We start from the raw sequence: 17,518 nt of genomic DNA on the forward strand, positions 1-17,518 counted from the left end.
GTGCGCACGTGTGTGTGTGTGTACGTGTGCTGCGTGTACTGGTATGATTAACCGTAGTTGTTCCTGATTCCTGGCTCAGGGCTTTTCACTGCAGCTGTGAAAGAAATGACAGCAGAGATGCAGCGTATATACTACCATGTGTACTGTCGAGTGATTCCACTGACTCATATACTGTAAATTAATTCCTTTTTGAACTTTCCAGAAGCTTTTACTCCTCTCCAAGTTCAAAGTTTGCAATGAAATGGGGACTCCTGGTGGCCTTGCAACAGCTACACACATGCTTACAAATGTGCACACACACACACACACACACACACACACACACACACACACACACACACACACACACACACACACACACACACACACACACACATTCCAGTCTGGGATAGTTGTTATCCCATGGTAACCACATCTGAGGCAGCCCCCTGGTGCTGGGGATGAATCCCAGGTGGGGAGGAGGGGGGGTGGTTGAGGCCTGGCCTGCCCTAGCTGCTCCGCACTGGCTGCGTTACGGAGGTGTGTCTGACGGAGTGGTCCTGCCCTGCCCCACAGTGGGAGCAGTGCTGCAGGGACAGAGTGTGTTTTTAGCAGGGCAGACCAGGCCTGAGTGGGAGGAGGAGAGAGAGAGATAGAGAGAGGGAGGGAGAGGAGGGGAGGGGGACTTGGATGCAGAGCTCCTCCTGATCGACATTCTCCAGGCATCCTGTGCAGCACCACACCACTTCCTTCAAACCTCTTAGATCTGTCTAATCAATCAGATCACCCCCTTCCCACACAGCCCCACACACACACACACACACACACACACACACACACACACACACACACACACACATGCGTGCGCACTCATCACAGTTTATTTGTTTCTCTTTGTAATGCCTGAAGACCAAAGCTTGCTCTTCCACACCCCATACCCTGCTCGCTCTCCAGTCCCCACCCAGCGCTCACTCTCTGGCTGCAGCCCCAGCAGAAGTAGCCCTCCCCACTTCCTGTGTCTGGGGCCTGGGCGGGTGTGGGTGTGGGTGTGGGTGTGGGTGGGGGTGGGTGTGGGGGTGTGGGTGTGGGTGGGGGTGTGGGTGGGGGTGTGTGCTGGGGCTGCATTGTCTGGCTGTGGGGACGGCGGCCTGAATGGAGCGGAGCGGCGTTTCCCAGGGGCTTATCGTCTCAGCGAGGGGCTGTGTGTTTAGTAACGTCAGGCGCGGCGGTGGGGGTGGAAGTGGGCGCCCCACTTTTGTAACCCCTCCACGATTGTGCCATCTTTTATTTATTTGGAGGTTCGGGAGGCAGGGGGAAAGTTGTTTGCATCATTGGCAGAACCTCAAACTTTGAAACTAAAACGAGAAAGGGGGGGAAAAAAATGAGATTCTCTGAATAATAGCCCCCTCGATCACAAAGAAGGAGGCGTTTACCCCCGATTCCATCCCCGCTCTGATCTCACTCGGCCTCCTGAGGGCTCCCAGGGACCTCCAGTGTGCGCAAACAATAAACAAAATGCGAGAATGCCGGCACTGTTTCTAATGAACGGAAACAATTAGGGTAACAGAAGAGCCCCGCTACATTGTCTGGACAATATATTTGCATGGCATTTGAAGATAAACAAGGAGGCCAGGCCTGTTGTTGGCGCATGGAGGCCGGTGGCCGAGCATGTTCTGTTTGTGTGGCTGTTTTTTTGCGAGCGCTCTCGCTGCGAAACAGAGAGAAAAGCATGATTAGAGTCATAAAAGGAGGCTTTATGGCCCTGCGCTCGCTGCCAACCATCTTAGCTCATCGTTAATGGGAGATGAAACATGAGGCTCTGCAGTGCTGTGAACGCCCCCCCCTAGAACGGACCAAAACAACTGATGCATGACACATGGCGCGGCAGAGGGAGAGTACACAGAAAATATTTTGCAGGGTGGTTCTCTTTTTCCAAACTTTTTAGTCTGTCTCTCTGCCTCTCTGTCTATATCAGCCCATCTGCCTGTCTTCCCACGTGTCTGTCTACTAGAGGGAAGGAGCACAAGGGGGTTTCAGGGGTGTTCATGCTGTGTAGAGCTGAACAAACCGACAGAAATTGAGATACTTTCCTGTCTTGTCTCTCCCTTCTTCCCTCCCTCCCTCTCCCCTTCTCACTGTCTCTCCCTCCCTTTTGTCTCGGGATCTCTCCACCCCCTCTATATTTCATCTTGAGGTGAAAGCAGTTAACTCAGGATCAGTCAGGATTCTCAGACATCCCAGCCTTCATACTGTACATGTCCCACTCAAAACAGAGTGAACGCATTTAGACCAGTGAAATCAGTCGGATGCTGGATTTGACAAAGTTATAGTTTGCTTGTGAAAAGAGAATGTATGCCATGGATGTCTGCCAAGCAGACAAAAGTTTTTGTATCAACAGCTCCAATCAGATCAAAAGTATGGGGCGGATGAGTTCCCCTTAGGGGCCCCAAGATCAGCGTTGCTATAGCAACTGTATAAACTGTCTGCCTAGGTGGCCTCTGGACCAAAGGCAGCCATGGAAACCACTCCGTATTTCATCTGTGGTGAGATTAAATGTGTTGCCAACATGGCTTTTTGATGTTTACATTACAACTATAAATTCTTGATGAATTATTATTGAACTTTGCCATAATGTATAAAACCTCTGGTCCAACGTGTGAGTCATAACATCTGTGGCTTACAGTAATATTTGGATAATAGTGGTAGGCATAAAGTCGGTTGGGAAATCTTTGTAAAGGTGTCTTTGTGAGGATTTGTTTGGTATTGTTTGTCTTCTTTTCCTTGCGTACAATAACACTCGGACATTCCTTACCCAAACATGTTCTGGCTCAAAGCTCCACTGAAAGTGCTCGTTACAAACCATTTGCCTTTAGACTTGGCCAAGGAATTCTGCTTTAAAATAGACCTTCTGTTGGTCTGTTTTAGAAACGTCTTCCTGAATGGTCTCTTTTATTGGACATTCCCTGCTGTACTCCTGCCCCGCCCCCCTCCTCTCCCCACACACACACACACCATATCAGGCGAAACCAAGCAACAAAACAGTACCTTAGCTGTAGCAGGTGACGGGCTGTGATTTGGCACAGGCGGAGATCTAATCTCCGGTGGTGATGCCGGTCCGGCTCCATCCCCTCGCTCTGTCGCCTGTGATAGGCTGCTGGCTGCCGGGCCTGGCCCCGCGCATAGCTTCATTAATTGTTTTAGGCCTAACGAGATTAGCCTAATCACATTTCACGGTGCTGAGGCGTAGTCTGATAGTGTAGGACGACGGGGCGGCCGTGTGACTGCTCCCACATCGCGCTCAAGGTCAGTCACCATCCCTCAATGCACACACACAAACACACACACACACACACACACACACACACACACACACACACACACACACACACACACACACACACACACTGCCCACGTGTAGCTCACAGCTCAGGCGCAGCAGAAGATGGATGAGCTCTAAGTGCTGTCACACCATCCACAACACAGGGACTAGTGCATTCACACCATCCACAACATAGGGACTAATGCAAGTTCATTCCATTTCATTCCTGGATGGTCATACAGTGAGTCTGTGTCCAGGTTTAGGTGCATAATTGCTTTATGTTTGACCTTTGGTAGGTCTGTGCATGTGATGGGAGGAGATCAGTGCACATGGAGATGTGACTGTGCAGATGTGGGCCGTGCAGTGGAAAAGACAAACACACACACACACACACACACACACACACACACACACACACACACAGACAGACAGACAGATAGAGTGGTTGGTACAGAGACAGAGAGAGAGAGAGCATGGGAGAGAGGAGGAGAGAGAACAGTGAGAGACAGTAAGACAAAGAACGGCAGAGTCTGAGAGAATGGCTGGAGGATGACACACCAGACCTACTGTCCTATGAGAACCAGACCTGGGAATTTCCTGCCCCAGCCAGCCCGTGTCTCAGCCCATAAATCTGGCCCGTGTGCTGAGCACGGGCTCTGCCGTGGGCCCCGGGACCATCTGCAGAAGCGCTTTAGAGCTATGCAGCTTCTTCTGCCCGCCACTCGCCCGCATGCCTGGGCTCGTGGTGCCTTCGGCCAGCTCCGAGGTCTCAATTACCGGCGCTGACGCAAGGCCAGTGTGTGTGGGAAACCCAGCGCGGTAGCGGCGCGGCTCCACTCCGATGCGCCACAAATCCCGTCCCAGCGCTGCCCTCACCCACCCGGGGCGTCCCTGCGGGCAGTCGGGGGACCCACTCTGCGCGGCGCTGAATGTGCCAGCCACATGCCATGTCAGAGGCCTGCTTCGTATTCCGACTGGACGGATGCCCGGCAGGAAAGGGGAGAAAGAAAGGGCTGGCTCTGGACGGGGCTCCCTGGCCAGAAAAGAATTCAATAAGCCCTGGCCAGTGTTTAATATATAAATACCCCTTTCTGCATGTGGTCTGCAGAAGGCCAGTGCAGACTCACAGGTCTGTCTGACTAGTCTGCTTGAAAGTGTGGCAGGGAAAGTTTTCCATTATTTGAGGAACATTTGTCTGCGTTTGCTATTCATTTTGAATTTCTTTACTTGTATGGAACTTTGTGTGTAGGGCAATGTTTGTTATATTACATGGTGGATTTTGCTCAGTTTATCTGCAGTTTATCAGGGGTCTGCTATGAGACCTGTGTTTATGTTACAGTCTGAACTAGCTTGGTCTGTGTTTGCTTCTTTCAGTAAAGTGGTTTCAGGTTTTTTAGTTGTACAAAGAGGATGAAATCCTGTCTTCTCTAAGCCAAACGATAAATGCAAGCCAGCTGAGCAAATACTCGCAGGAAGTGATGTCACGCAGGCTGAATCACCAAAAGCCGCCAGTTTAGAGTTCGGGGGGGAAAGATGAACACCGAGGGGGAGCCCTGATCCTCGTTCCCATCCAGCCAACGTTCACAGGACCAGAGGGGCTGAGAAATCAGTTTGTTTGCCCTGTTTCTGTTTTTTTCCCCTTCCCCTTTTATGCTCTGCCTTTCTTTTCTCAACCCCTCTTTAACCCCCCTCCGGGCGCGCGCACACACACACACACACACACACACACACACACACACACACACACACACACACACACACACACACACACACACACACACACACGCACACACACACACACGCACACACGCACACAAGCACGCACACACACACACACACACACACACACACGCACACACACACACACACACACACACACACACACGCACACACACACACACACACACACACACACACACGCACACAAGCACGCACACACACACACACACACACACACACACACACACACACACACACACACACACACGCACACAAGCACGCACACACACACACACACACAAAAGTCCAAAAGCAGACAGGAAAGAGAGAGAGCTGGGGTGTAATTGTAGAGAAGGAAAACAGTGGGCCTCAGACAGGGGGTCTTTTCAGGGGAGCTGCGGTTGCTGTCAGGCCCAGCTCCCTCCTGCGCCTTACACTGCACACCTGCACGCCACACGGGACCATGTAGGCAGGCCGAGGAGGCTGGGGGCAGACACGCTGTTCAGCTACGGTCACGTTCTTCCCATCCAGCTCCGCCTTGTTCTTGGATGGCCTCTCGTTGGCCCCTGTTCCCATGTCTCAGAGGGAGAGGCTGCGTTGCGTCTGACTGAGCCGTACCTGTGTGCGTTGGCCGCAGAGGCTCTGTGTGCTGGGGTGAGCCGTCTGCCGTCTGGGGGGAGAGCTCATGTTTGAACTCCCAGTGCGGTGCAGTGCAGCCGTGGAAAATGACTCATGTGGCTAAACACTGGTTTCACTGGGGTTCTGAATACAACTCATTCCGTCTTTACCTGATATTAATAAATGACTTCTGCAGAACGGGTCAATTTGGAATCTCAGTCACCAAATCTGATTATGTAAAAGTAAGCACGGTATGGATGTGCCCAGAATGGATGTGCTCTATGTCTACTTGTCTGTGTATGTGTACGCACAACGAAAGCACAGTCTAATATTGAACCTTTTATGTATTTATTGCTGTTTGTACACAGTGTGTGTGTGTGTGTGAGTCTGTTCTAAATGTCCCTGCTGCCACATCTCATTAGCCTCCCCATCCTAACTGTGGAGCAGAGACACACTCGCTGCTTCCCTCAGGATCATTAGGCAGCAGCAGCCGGGTGGCAGCAGGCAGGCAGGCAGGCAGGCAGCCCTGACTCATGGACCCCCTCCCAGTCCCTCCCCACCAGCCCCCCATTTCATTATGCCTCCTAATGAGATCTGCAGTGATATGGAGCTCCGCTGGGATGCCGCTCCGGCTCCAGGGCACTAGTCTGTCCGCTGGTGGGCCTCTCCCACTCCTTTCTCATGCCAGCCCCAGGAAGGAAGGGCTTTCACTGTCCACCCCATAGATATTAGAAAGCTAGATACTGTATTGGGCTCCAGAACATATGTAAATAGCGACATCTTGGTGGGGGCCAATGGAGGAGCATGTAACTCTGACTGGAAATCAGACAGGTGTCTGTGATTGCTTGCAAATGTTGCCCATAGACAATAAAGGTGTTGCCCCCACCAATATGGCGGCCATGGATGCCACCTAATAGAACTCAACAGTCAATGCGGTATCTAGCATTCTAATATCTATGGTCCACTCTGCTTAAAGAAGCTGCATAGGTTGTGGAGGAGTGAGTTGGGCTGGGAGGAGTGAGTTGGGCTGGGAGGGCGATGGCCGTGTCTGATTTATCCCCCTGCTTTATGTTTGCGAGAGCCACATGTATTGAGTCAGCAGTAATGAAATTCATAGGCACTTTCCCACCGTGGTAGTGATCATATATGGCACTCGTGGCTAATTGAAGTCGTGACCTGTAAGAAAGGGAGAGAGTCTAATCAGTGCTGTGTTTTCTCTTGTCTCTCTCTCTTGCAGCCGGAGGAGTTTGAAGCTGTCCACTCCCACACCTTCCGAGTGAAGACGTTCAAGAAGGGCAAGCACTGTGGCGTTTGCAAGCAGACCGTCAACAAGGAGGGACTCATCTGCAGAGGTCAGCACCACAACAATAAACAGCACACAGTCCACTCCCCCACAACTCTGGGCAGGCCCAGGGGTCGCCGCAGGCCACATCTGCCTGTCTGTCCTGATGGATGTGGGCCTTCCGGAGAGGGTCAAGGGGAGGGAGTCTGTGGCTGTCTAAAGTGGCAGCTGGCTGGGAACCAGTCTGGCAATGAGCCCCCTGAAATCAGCCTCATTACCCATTACCCAACTAATTAAGTTAAAGAGTGAGAGTGCAGGAGTCGAACAGTAGGCTTTGGTGTGTGTGTGTGTGTGTGTGTGTGTGTGTGTGTGTGTGTGTGTGTGTGTGTGTGTGTGTGTGTATGCACACATGTTCTGCTTTGTGTGACTTCAGGCCAAGGCCATACAGAGAAAGGATGGGGGGTTAAACAAAAGCATGGAACTCAATTAGTGAAGTTCTCCATTATAGCACGGTGTTTGGGTTTGCTAGAATGACTGCTGTGTTAGTGTCCATTTCCCCTGATAGCGGAAGTGGTGAGCGACGACGCGAGAGAGGCAGCAGCTGGGAAGTCATCAGTGGGGTGAGAATGCCCCCTGAGGCTGGCATGGAGGGGCGTGGTGCCCACGTGCTTCAGCTGGGGAAATGGGCAGTGGAAACGTCTGCACTTGTGCTGATATCACTGCACTCAGCCAGGGTCTGCAATAACCAGGGGAAGAGGAAAAGGCGTTGTTTGGCCTGGCATGGGGATGAGGAAAGCTTTTTGCCTGGCACACCTGCACCTCCCCCCCCCCCCCCCCCCGCCCCAACCTAACCTAAGCCTACACCACCGCACCCTCCCTCCTCCTGCACAGATAGGAGATCTCTCTCCCAGCGCCTCCCCAAAATAAAGGCGCGTCTCCCTGATCTGCTGCAGTGTTGTCTGGAGCCCCGCGTGGCATTGTGCATTTCTCCTTTCCGCTGGAAGCGAAGCAGCGGTGGGGCAGGAAGAGATGGGGGCCAAGCGGAGACAAACGAGGCTTGTGTGCAGCAGTAACACAAGCTAAAAAGCACCGTTCATATTTCAGAATTTGTTTGTCCCGAGATCGCTATCGGCCTGGTCTGCATTTTGAGCCCGTGTTGCATAAGGCTCCGTGGTGCCAAAGAAAATCCTTCTTTTTTTTGGGGGGGGGGGGGGGGGGGATGCGTGGCGAACGTGTGCTAGCCAAACCTCTGCTTCTCCTCAAGCTGTAGCTATCGCATGTCTTGGCAGCCACATAAAAAAAAACAGCCTGGCTATGGCAGCACGTCTCTGGCAAACCAGAGGAGTGGATTAGCAGTGCATTAGAGCTGCTGGAGCATTGTGCTCTGCGTGTCTAGGGCTGATGTTGACCAAATGATCTACCTTTATCACGAGCTTATCTCCTCCCTCCCAGACCTGCTGACAGGAGAGCCAGAGCTGAACAACAGGGCGACACGGCTGCAGGATTTACTAATCAGCTCACCATGTTTGCAGGCAGATTTGGGATAAGATGTATGATCAATGCCATTTGTAACCCCATCCTTATCTGCCATTAAGATCACTCCAGACTAATTGAATTTAGTTTAGTTATGTACTTATTTATGACTAATTTCATTTAAAAAAAAAAAATCATTGTAGTCAAGTTGCAGTATTTCTTTTTGTGGCAGCCTTTATAACATTTCCCAGAGGGGCCCTTCCTAACATTAGGTTAACAGGATAGATGGTGTTAGGGTGGCAGGTTTTTGGCCTGTCTGCTGTTGCTGTTGATGACGTGGTGTTTGTTTGGGAGAACAGCTGGGTGTCATTGATCAGTAACTGCCCCTCCTAAGACGGCCACAGAATCAATAGGCCTCAGGGGAACATGGCTGTTTATCAGTTGCCTGTCCTGTCAGAAGGAGTCTTCACTGGAGGGCTTGGCTGTTCATTACTGACCAGACCAAGAGGTGGAGAGTCCCTATGTGTATGTATGTATGTATGTGTGTCTTTCTGTGTGGGTGTATGACTGAGTGGTTCACACAAACAATTGCACCGGAGGGCAGTTCCTGCACAGGAGAGCATGGGCATTTCAGCACCGGAGAGCTCCCCCTGTCTGCCATGCTCTCTTAGTCTTGGTTGAGTTCATCAATCTCAGAAGAATAGAATAGATAGACCTGTTAAGAGAGCCTACGTATAGGACTGAGCCATGCTAGCTGTAGAGAGGTTTGCAAGTGACCACGGCATAATGAGAGAGCTGAGTGGGATGACCCAGCCTCTCTGCCTCACTGTGTAACCCGTGCCATGTGCTCAGGAGCTGGGCTCGGCACTGGCCAGACATCTGAAGAGGCTGGCCCTGGCATACCAGGTTAAATTTAGCTGTGCTGCATTATCCTAGATAAGAAATCATGCCACAGCAAGAAACAGGCCTAAAGGGGAAAATGTGAGTCAAAGCTGTGGTCCAGACAAACAGAGGAAATAGAACACCTGTAATAGGAGAGAAAGGAGGGATGTAAGAAAGAGCTACAGAGAATTATACAGAGAAAGAGAGAGGGAGAGAGAGATAGAAAGAGAGAGAAGGAAAGAGAGATACCCAGAGAATTAGAGATTGAGAGATACTGAGCTTTAGCAACGACAGGAAGATGAAAGGAATAAAGAACAAATAGGGCAGGGAAGCAGCAGAGACATGAGAATGGGGAGGGAAATGAAATAGATAGTGGAAGCCATCTGAGAATGCCTGGGCTCCGTGCGGTTCACTCTCTCCTGTGCCTAAGCACCAGGCCTGGATGACAACCTCCAGCAGGGAGCAGATTTAACATCAGGACAGCTGATATCTGACAGCGGCTTAGGCGGGTATTGAGCGTGTACTGATGAATTGCCCATAATAAGGCCTGTCCAGGACTTAGGGGCCGATGGGAGGTTGCTGGCGGGCCGTCCCTCCTGCAGGGGAGAGCGAGAGAGATGGCCAGGCCTCAGAATTCGAGCCAGCCTCCGTCTGGATTAACCCAATTTACGAGACAGGTCGCCTTTCTGGAGGAGACAAACGTGAACAATGGAGGCTGCGTGGGACAACAGTAGCCCGGCTCCATGGGAGGGGAGCACACTGGGAAGCAGAGCAGAGAGCCTGACCCCGTGCCCGAGTCTCCCCCAGGGACACGTCACTCTGTTGGGCATCTGACTCCCACGAGAGGCCCCTGCCACAGGTAACATTACTGTGGTGGTTCAGTGACCTGGACTGAATGCAAACCAAGAGTAGATGGGCTGACAGTGAGAGTGAAACGAACCCAGACGGATGAGCCTGGCTATGGGCTCTGCAGTGAAGGAGGAACTGCTGATGATGGACTGTGTGTGTGTGTTATGACTGGAATCATATTGATTTGTAGTTTTATGGCTGTGCGATTGGATCTCTCAGTGTTTATAAAGGTCAGGACAGTGCTTAGTAGGCCCCTTAAGCTGTGTCAGAAGTCTTGTTGGGGTCAGCTAGCTACACGGTTGGGTTCTGGGGCTTTAAATGAGAGAGTAACATATAGGAATTTCCTCTAATCATAATATTTAGCTGTGTTTGTGCTTCTCAATGTAAATTGTTGACAGCCACAGCTCTATTTGAATACGTGTTTGCAAACACACTCATGCATGAACACACAGACCCAGGCACAGACCCAGGCACAAGTACAAGGACACACACATGCACACACACACACACACACACACACACACACACACACACACACACACACACACACACACACACACACACACACAGGCACGTGGAGCCAAGCAGATCTTTTTTCCAACACCTGCCGTCACATCCTCTCCAGTGTTGCCAGGATGTGGTTGCTAGGCTCTGAGACAATGGGCGCATCCCTGGATGACGCAGTTTGGCAGGCAGCTGGACCGCACTGGACCCCCTGCACAGGGGCGGGAGGGGCCAGGCCAGGCCAGGCCAGTTATCGGGGTAGTGTGCGGAACGTGGCGTTCTTGTCACCCTGCTCTCCCGCTCGCTCTGCACGTTGCCTGCGGAGTGAGCTCATCTGATTGTTTTCATTCCAGCGCCATGTGGTTGTGGGCCTGTGGGGAAACTGAGGGCCCTAGCTCTGACAGAGTGAAACCAGCACAACCCTGAGCATGAGTCATACACACACACACACACACACACACACACACACACACACACCACACACATGTATGTGCACAGGCCTGCACGTGCACATACTTTATGTAGACAGCTAAAAACACATGCACACGTGTGCACACACACATACACACACACTCTTAAAAGGAATGTGTTGTCCCTATCTGGACACAGAGATGTGTTAAAAAGACAACGCAAGTTGTGTTTATTCAACGCAAGTTGTGCTATTTTCAACACATTTTGTGCACAAATTTAAAAAGGAAACAACACAAACTTGTGTTGTCCCTATCTGGACACAGAGATGTGTTAAAACAATGCAAGTTGTGTTGTTTTCAACACATTCGTTTTAAGAGTACACTAGCACATTTACATGTATTACATCGAACATCCATTATGACCCACATATGTTGTCAAATGGTACGCACAAAGGAACACACACACACACACAAGTCATAACATATGAACATGACTCATGTTTTATCTCACACATACACACACACGCTGACATATAATCCCACTATACATACACAGTAACGCACCATCCATACATTGGGCTCATTTGATTCTCAGTGCTTTTCATTGATTTTGCACGTAGATTACGTGAGACTGTAAAAACATTATTATCCACGGCCTCGCCAAAGCAGATCAGGGTCACAGAGTGTTTCTCTGCTTTTTATTAACACGCATGTAAAAATAGCCCTTGTGCTGATTTCACCAGCATGTTGTCCGTGCTCCAGGCTCTAGGCCCAGGCAGTGAAGGTTTTCCTTATTCAGTAAGAAATGTGCTCTCTCTCTCTTCTCATATCACCTTGACTTTTTAGGCTATTTGGAAAGACTTGGATTTGGACTTTAAATGAGTCACACATGCACAGGCACACACACACACACACACACACACACACACAAACACACACACACACACACACACTGGAAGACACACACATACACACAACCGCACTCAGGCATACATAAACACACACATGCACATGCACGCCTTCCCATACAGCACCAGACAAAGTCACATATAAATATTTATACACAGCTCTCCAGCACTAATATAACTGAAAATAGAGACACTCATGCATTTTTATGCCCACACATACACCATTATAAACATGCTAAAACATGTTCCCTCAAACTCAGATACACAAACATGGATACACAAACATGCATGTGTGCCTAAGTGCTCTCTCTCTCTCTCTCTCTCTCTCTCTCTCTCTATCTCTCTCTCTCTCTCTCTCTCTCTCTCACACACACACACACATCATGATCATGTCGTACCCTCAGCCCAATTAAATATCCTCGTGGAGCTCCCAAGCTCAGCTCTGGATTTCATTACTGGAATGAGATGAGTGGATTGATGCACACAGCCGTCAATTTTCTCAGCCTGACAGATTTCCTTAATATCATTATCTTAATCAGTTAAACTCTGTTGCTGCTCGCCCATGGAGGCCCTATCTATTTATTGAGTTAGGGAAAGGATATCGGAAAGCCCTTCATATCCACTCACGTTTATTTGCCTTTCCGACCAGACCGGAGACAGCACTGGAGAGAGGTTCTTATAGACTGTTATGCTGTTACACTGATACTGTTATACTGTAAAGAGCACTGCTGGGTTTAGTTCACCCAGAGTTAACTGTCAGGGGCTATAGGATGTATGTTATCATCATGTCTTCATGCTATGAAAAAATCAGTCCATTCTCTTGTAAACTGTCGGAGTGGATTGCTGTTTCTCAGAAATAGCATGATTGCTGTGATGCTGCCACCTTCTGGAGCACTGAAATCACCCACTGTAATTCCCTTATATTTGGCTTATTTGAGTTTTACTTAATTCAGTGATTCGGCATAAAGATAACCTAATTGCATGATTGAAGACGATTAAATGGGGTAGTTTGTAAACTCCCAACATGCCTCATTATAGTGAGCAGTTAACTTGTTTAAAGGAACACATTCCCTATTCACAGAAAGTTGTTCAAGATTCTGTGCACTGTGTTTCTTCTTTGTAGTAATAAAAAAACAAGACCGTTTAAGACTGTTTATCTGCTGCACCTCCGCAAGACTCTGCAGTCTTCAAAGTTTCCCATTTGAAACCAACTGTTCAGTCAGTGGCCACAAATTCATACCACCACTAGAGGGCGGTGGAGGGCAGTGTATTATCTTTCAAAACGTTGAGGACTGAACAATGTTTTCCCTCAAGCATGGTTTGGGTTTGGGGCTCCGTGGGGTTTTTTGACTCAGATACTGCATATGCGAGCCAAACCTGAGACTGAGGCTTTGATAAATAGTCTCAGTCATGCCATCGGACCCTACATTTTTGTGTAACCTCACACACACCAAAGAGTTCCTTCATCAACCAGCCTTCCTTTAAAGCCAGCGCTGGGATGTACTGTGACACGCATTAAGTTGAGCAGCTGTTTCAACAGATGTATTCTTGATTTATTCTGTGCTTACATGCAGATTTTAGAGTGGTTTTTTTTTAATCCTTCACAATTCACTTATTATTACGCAGGACTTATACTGAAGAGCTTGGAGCCTTGCCTCTTTCTCACAGTGTAGACCAGATGAACATACTAGTGGCTTTGAGACTTGTTCCACACAGGATATTATAGTTACTCTAAATGCCTTTACGGGAAAAGCTCACTCTTTGTCCAATAAACTTTTTTTTCACAGACGTACTGTAACATTGTTGCTGAGTGAACAATATAGTGTGCCTTTGAAGCGTTCGCAATAATTTGCTTTGCAAAGGAGTTGTTGGTGTTCTATTCTCTCTACAGTAAAAGTAGGTTGATGATAGGCTTATCTCATGCGCATATACACACATACCTCCCATGTTTTGTCTCTCCTTTCATTCCAGAAATTTGACTGTGTGTGTGTGTGTGTGTGTGTGTGTGTGTGTGTGTGTGTGTGTGTGTGTGTCATCTCATCACTTGTGAGGACTTCTGACAGCTGGGTGCTTATTGAAACAGATGCCCTGCCTGCATGCGCAGTCTGTGGACTGTGTGTGTCCATGCACAGCGGTAACACCGGTAATGAGCCTTACATGGCTCTGGCGTATGTATGTGTGTGTGTGTGTGTGTATGTGTGTATGTGTGTGTACAGTGTGTGTACGGTCTGTTTGTGTGGTGTGTGTGGTAACCTGCAGGGGAAAAAACATATACTGTAAACACAACTCCTCAGTTTAACTGGGGACTAAGCTGGCACTTAGACACTGCAAAACAACAGACACAAAAACATGCACACACCCACCCACATCCACACCCACTCCCACACACAACACACACACACACACACACACACACACACACACACACACACACACACACACACACATACACACGCTGATGCCCTTCCCTGGCTGGATGCCGTGCCAGCTACATGTTTGGGTGACTTGGCACGTGCTGCTGGAGTCAGCGTGCAGATTAAGGAGTGCCTGGGCACGGCCTGGCTGCTGCTCCGTGGTCTGCAGGTGGGACCGTGTAAAGGATTAAGCCCAGACTGGGAGAGCTTGTTGGTTTCGCAGCAGACTGAGGGTAAATCACACGGGTTAGGAGGACAAAGGGAGAAATATGTCCATATATCCTGGCCTGTGTGTGTGTGTTTGGCTGTGTGTGTGTGTGTGTGTGTGTGTGTGTGTGTGTATTTGATTGTGTGTGTGTTCATCTGGACCAGAAAATGACATTCTTCCTCCATGGATAGGGCAATATTTGTGTGTGTGTGTGTGTGTGTGTGTGTGTGTGCTTTCACGGGGCACATGCGCATCCTTGTGTTTGTATTTTTAGGTGCATATGCATGTATGTACATGTACACTGTACTGTCACTGTATCAGAGGCTGAAACAATTAATGAGTAAGTACTCAGTCAACATGGGTGGTGCCTGCACTGTGTGAATGTTTGTGCAAGTGTTCAAGTGTTTGATCATCTTGGAATGTTTTCCTGTTTGTGTGTGTGTGTGTGTGTGTGTGTGTGTGTTTGTGTGTGTGTGTGTGTGTATGTGTGTGTGCGCATGTTTGTGCCTGTGTGTCCACTGCACACGTGTGTGTGTATGGGAGCGCACGTTTCAGCGGGAGGAAGTGGCCCAGCCCCTGCGTCTCCTGATTGTGCTCCCTCTGTAGCCCGGTACAGCCCATCCCTTTGGGAGCCCAGGCCTATTACAAAAGGCCAGGGCGAGGAAATGCCTGTCCCCCCCCACACACACACACACATTCCCCCCCCCCCTCTCCTCTCTCTCCCTCATCCCTCTCTCTCTCTCTTTCTCTCTCTCTCTCCTCAAGAACATTCTTCATCCCCTGAGTCAGATGCGACACAGCCCTCCACTCTGCTCCACTCTGGGCTAATCCACTCCCCCGCCTCTCTCTCTCTCTCTCTCTCTCTCTCTCTCTCTCTCCTGGCCCTGCTCTGTTTATGCACTAGAGACCTGACTTCCTAACAAGGCAAAGGCTGACAGAGGCCACAGAGTTGCTGTTTTCACACCCAATATGGCAGTCCTCCTCCTCCACCTCCTTCTTCTAGTCCTCCTCCTGATCCCCCCCCCCCCCTCCCTCCCTCCCTCCCCACACTGTACTCGGGAGAGTTTGTACAGTCATGGCTCATGTGCGCACAAACGTGTTTGGCTTGGAGAGTGGAGGGCCGGTGGGGTTTAGCCATGCACTCTGCTGGGAGGGGGGGGGGGGGGGGGGGGTCTCCGCTCCCTGGGTTCTACTGCCAGGGGTCTGCGTCTCCCACCACAGTTCTGTGAGTTGAAAGACGCGCTGTGAGAGGTTGAGAAGGCTGATGAGTGAATGAATATATGGTGGCAAAGGAGACATGTAGTGGCCACCATACCTTTAGCATTAAACTGATGAGGATGCTGCCTAAAGTGAGCCATCATGCAGATGTTGCCCTGGCAGCAGTGCTGTCATTGTGCTGTGTTCCTGGGCCTGGACCAAAGAGTCAGGGACGTCATTGCTGAAAAACTCTTTTGTGTGAGCACACTTGCAACCCGCCACCGCATTTCATAAGCTGTATGTCCCATGGAGCAGAACAGAACTTCCATTTCAATGGACCAATGGAGTGAAGAAATCTCTGACGTGTGGGTTTTGGGGCCCTCAGCTTCATCCAGAGCTGTCTAATTAAAGAGTGAAGCAGTCTGTGCCCCCCCCCCCCCCCCATCAACCCCCTCAAGTGCACATTTAGCCTCCGTGCTTAAATAGAATGAAACAACATGCCTGCCACCAAGGCTGCAATTATGTAGATTCTCCCCTGACAAGGATGCATACTACTGTTGTGACAGAAAAGTTATGTGCACTCCCCTCTAGGACACGTTATAGGAGTGTGCTGTGTAATGACATGAGAAAAATGAGGACTTAATTGCAGAAAAGGCTTTATTCCCTATCCCACTGCCATTCAAAAGAAGTCCTTTGGGAGTGTGGTTTCTCAACTCCACTTCTCATAGGATGTTGCCATGTTGAATTTTAAGTCACTCCTTTCTACCGCTTAGTTGTCAACAGATCTAGAATATTCCGTTTCTCTCTCCACTCTGCATGTGTAATGTCCCAGGGTGTGTATAATTGGACTGAAACTGGTGAGCCATGGAACTCAGGGACTGCTCATTACGTTGTGTCCAGGGAATTGGCTGGATGGGTTGCTGGTCTGTCTCAGGTCCTTGAAGTTAGCTCAGTGGAAATGAGACGAGGGGCATCGGCTCTGCCGAGCGTCTCACATCCGACCGACGACCGCCACCCTCCTGGCCCAGAAGGAGGCTCACATGCTAATGAAAATATCCTGCAAAAGCCATGAAGTATGTTAGCCCCTGGCCAAAAGCACCTCACTCCCCCACCCCCCTCCTTTTTTTGATTCACAAAGCCTGGGAACCTTACCCTAAGTGGGGAGGATATGCTGTTTTCGCTCTCCTCTCTCAGATGCTAAAGCGGTGACGAAAAAAAAAAAAACACAACAATCATAATAAATATTACACACATAGTCAAATATGCGATCCGAGATGGGAAGAAAGCTTGGCATTACATAAGCATGAAGTAGTGCGCTCCAGAGTAAGCAGACTCTATTTAACTCTGCTTTGAAAAGCACTTACTTCACACGGCTCCCTCAAAGCCCGATTTCATTCGCGCCTCTTTTGAGGGATTCGGCTTTGGCTGGAACGCTATGACCCGCTGCGCCAGGTGTTCTCCTCCAGTGACCCCTATTTGTAGCCACAGTGTGAGTCCACGGCGAGGGTGAGCGAGCGAGGGAGTAGAGGAGAGGAGAGAGGAGAAACGCTGCACTGTGGAAATAGAGGCTTAGACCTCTGTGGTTCTGCAGCCACTGTAGTTAGTCACTCAGCGCTGAGACCTGGACACCCTACTACCTGCCCCGAAACCTAATCCCACTCAGCAGGTGGGTGTGTCTCTGAAGGGGGGTGCTTGTGCTGGTGGTGAGATTGGAGGCCAGTGTTGACATTACATTGGCATGGAAACAAGAGCAGGG

The 17,518-nt window shown here is 49.8% G+C and overlaps 1 protein-coding gene and 1 long non-coding RNA gene across 11 annotated transcripts in view; one reads left to right on the forward strand and one right to left on the reverse strand.

Annotated features, from left to right (window-relative positions):
- The window catches only part of tns1b (tensin 1b), a 179,671-nt gene that overhangs the window by 65,725 nt on the left and 96,428 nt on the right, over positions 1-17,518 (forward strand). For all 10 annotated transcript variants that reach the window (XM_042065488.1, XM_042065508.1, XM_042065515.1 and 7 more), the window contains exon 2: positions 6,873-6,987. In XM_042065488.1, the coding sequence (XP_041921422.1) occupies positions 6,873-6,987 (115 nt within the window). The remainder of the gene's footprint in view (positions 1-6,872; positions 6,988-17,518) is intronic.
- LOC121685200 lies at positions 16,441-17,417 on the reverse strand. Its single transcript, XR_006023283.1, has 3 exons — positions 17,127-17,417; positions 16,915-16,959; positions 16,441-16,819 (listed from the first exon to the last, which is right to left on the reverse strand). It is a non-coding gene; the product is annotated as an uncharacterized LOC121685200 (long non-coding RNA).

This window comes from Alosa sapidissima, chromosome 2 (genome assembly GCF_018492685.1).
Source record: "Alosa sapidissima isolate fAloSap1 chromosome 2, fAloSap1.pri, whole genome shotgun sequence".
NCBI lineage: Eukaryota > Metazoa > Chordata > Actinopteri > Clupeiformes > Clupeidae > Alosa > Alosa sapidissima.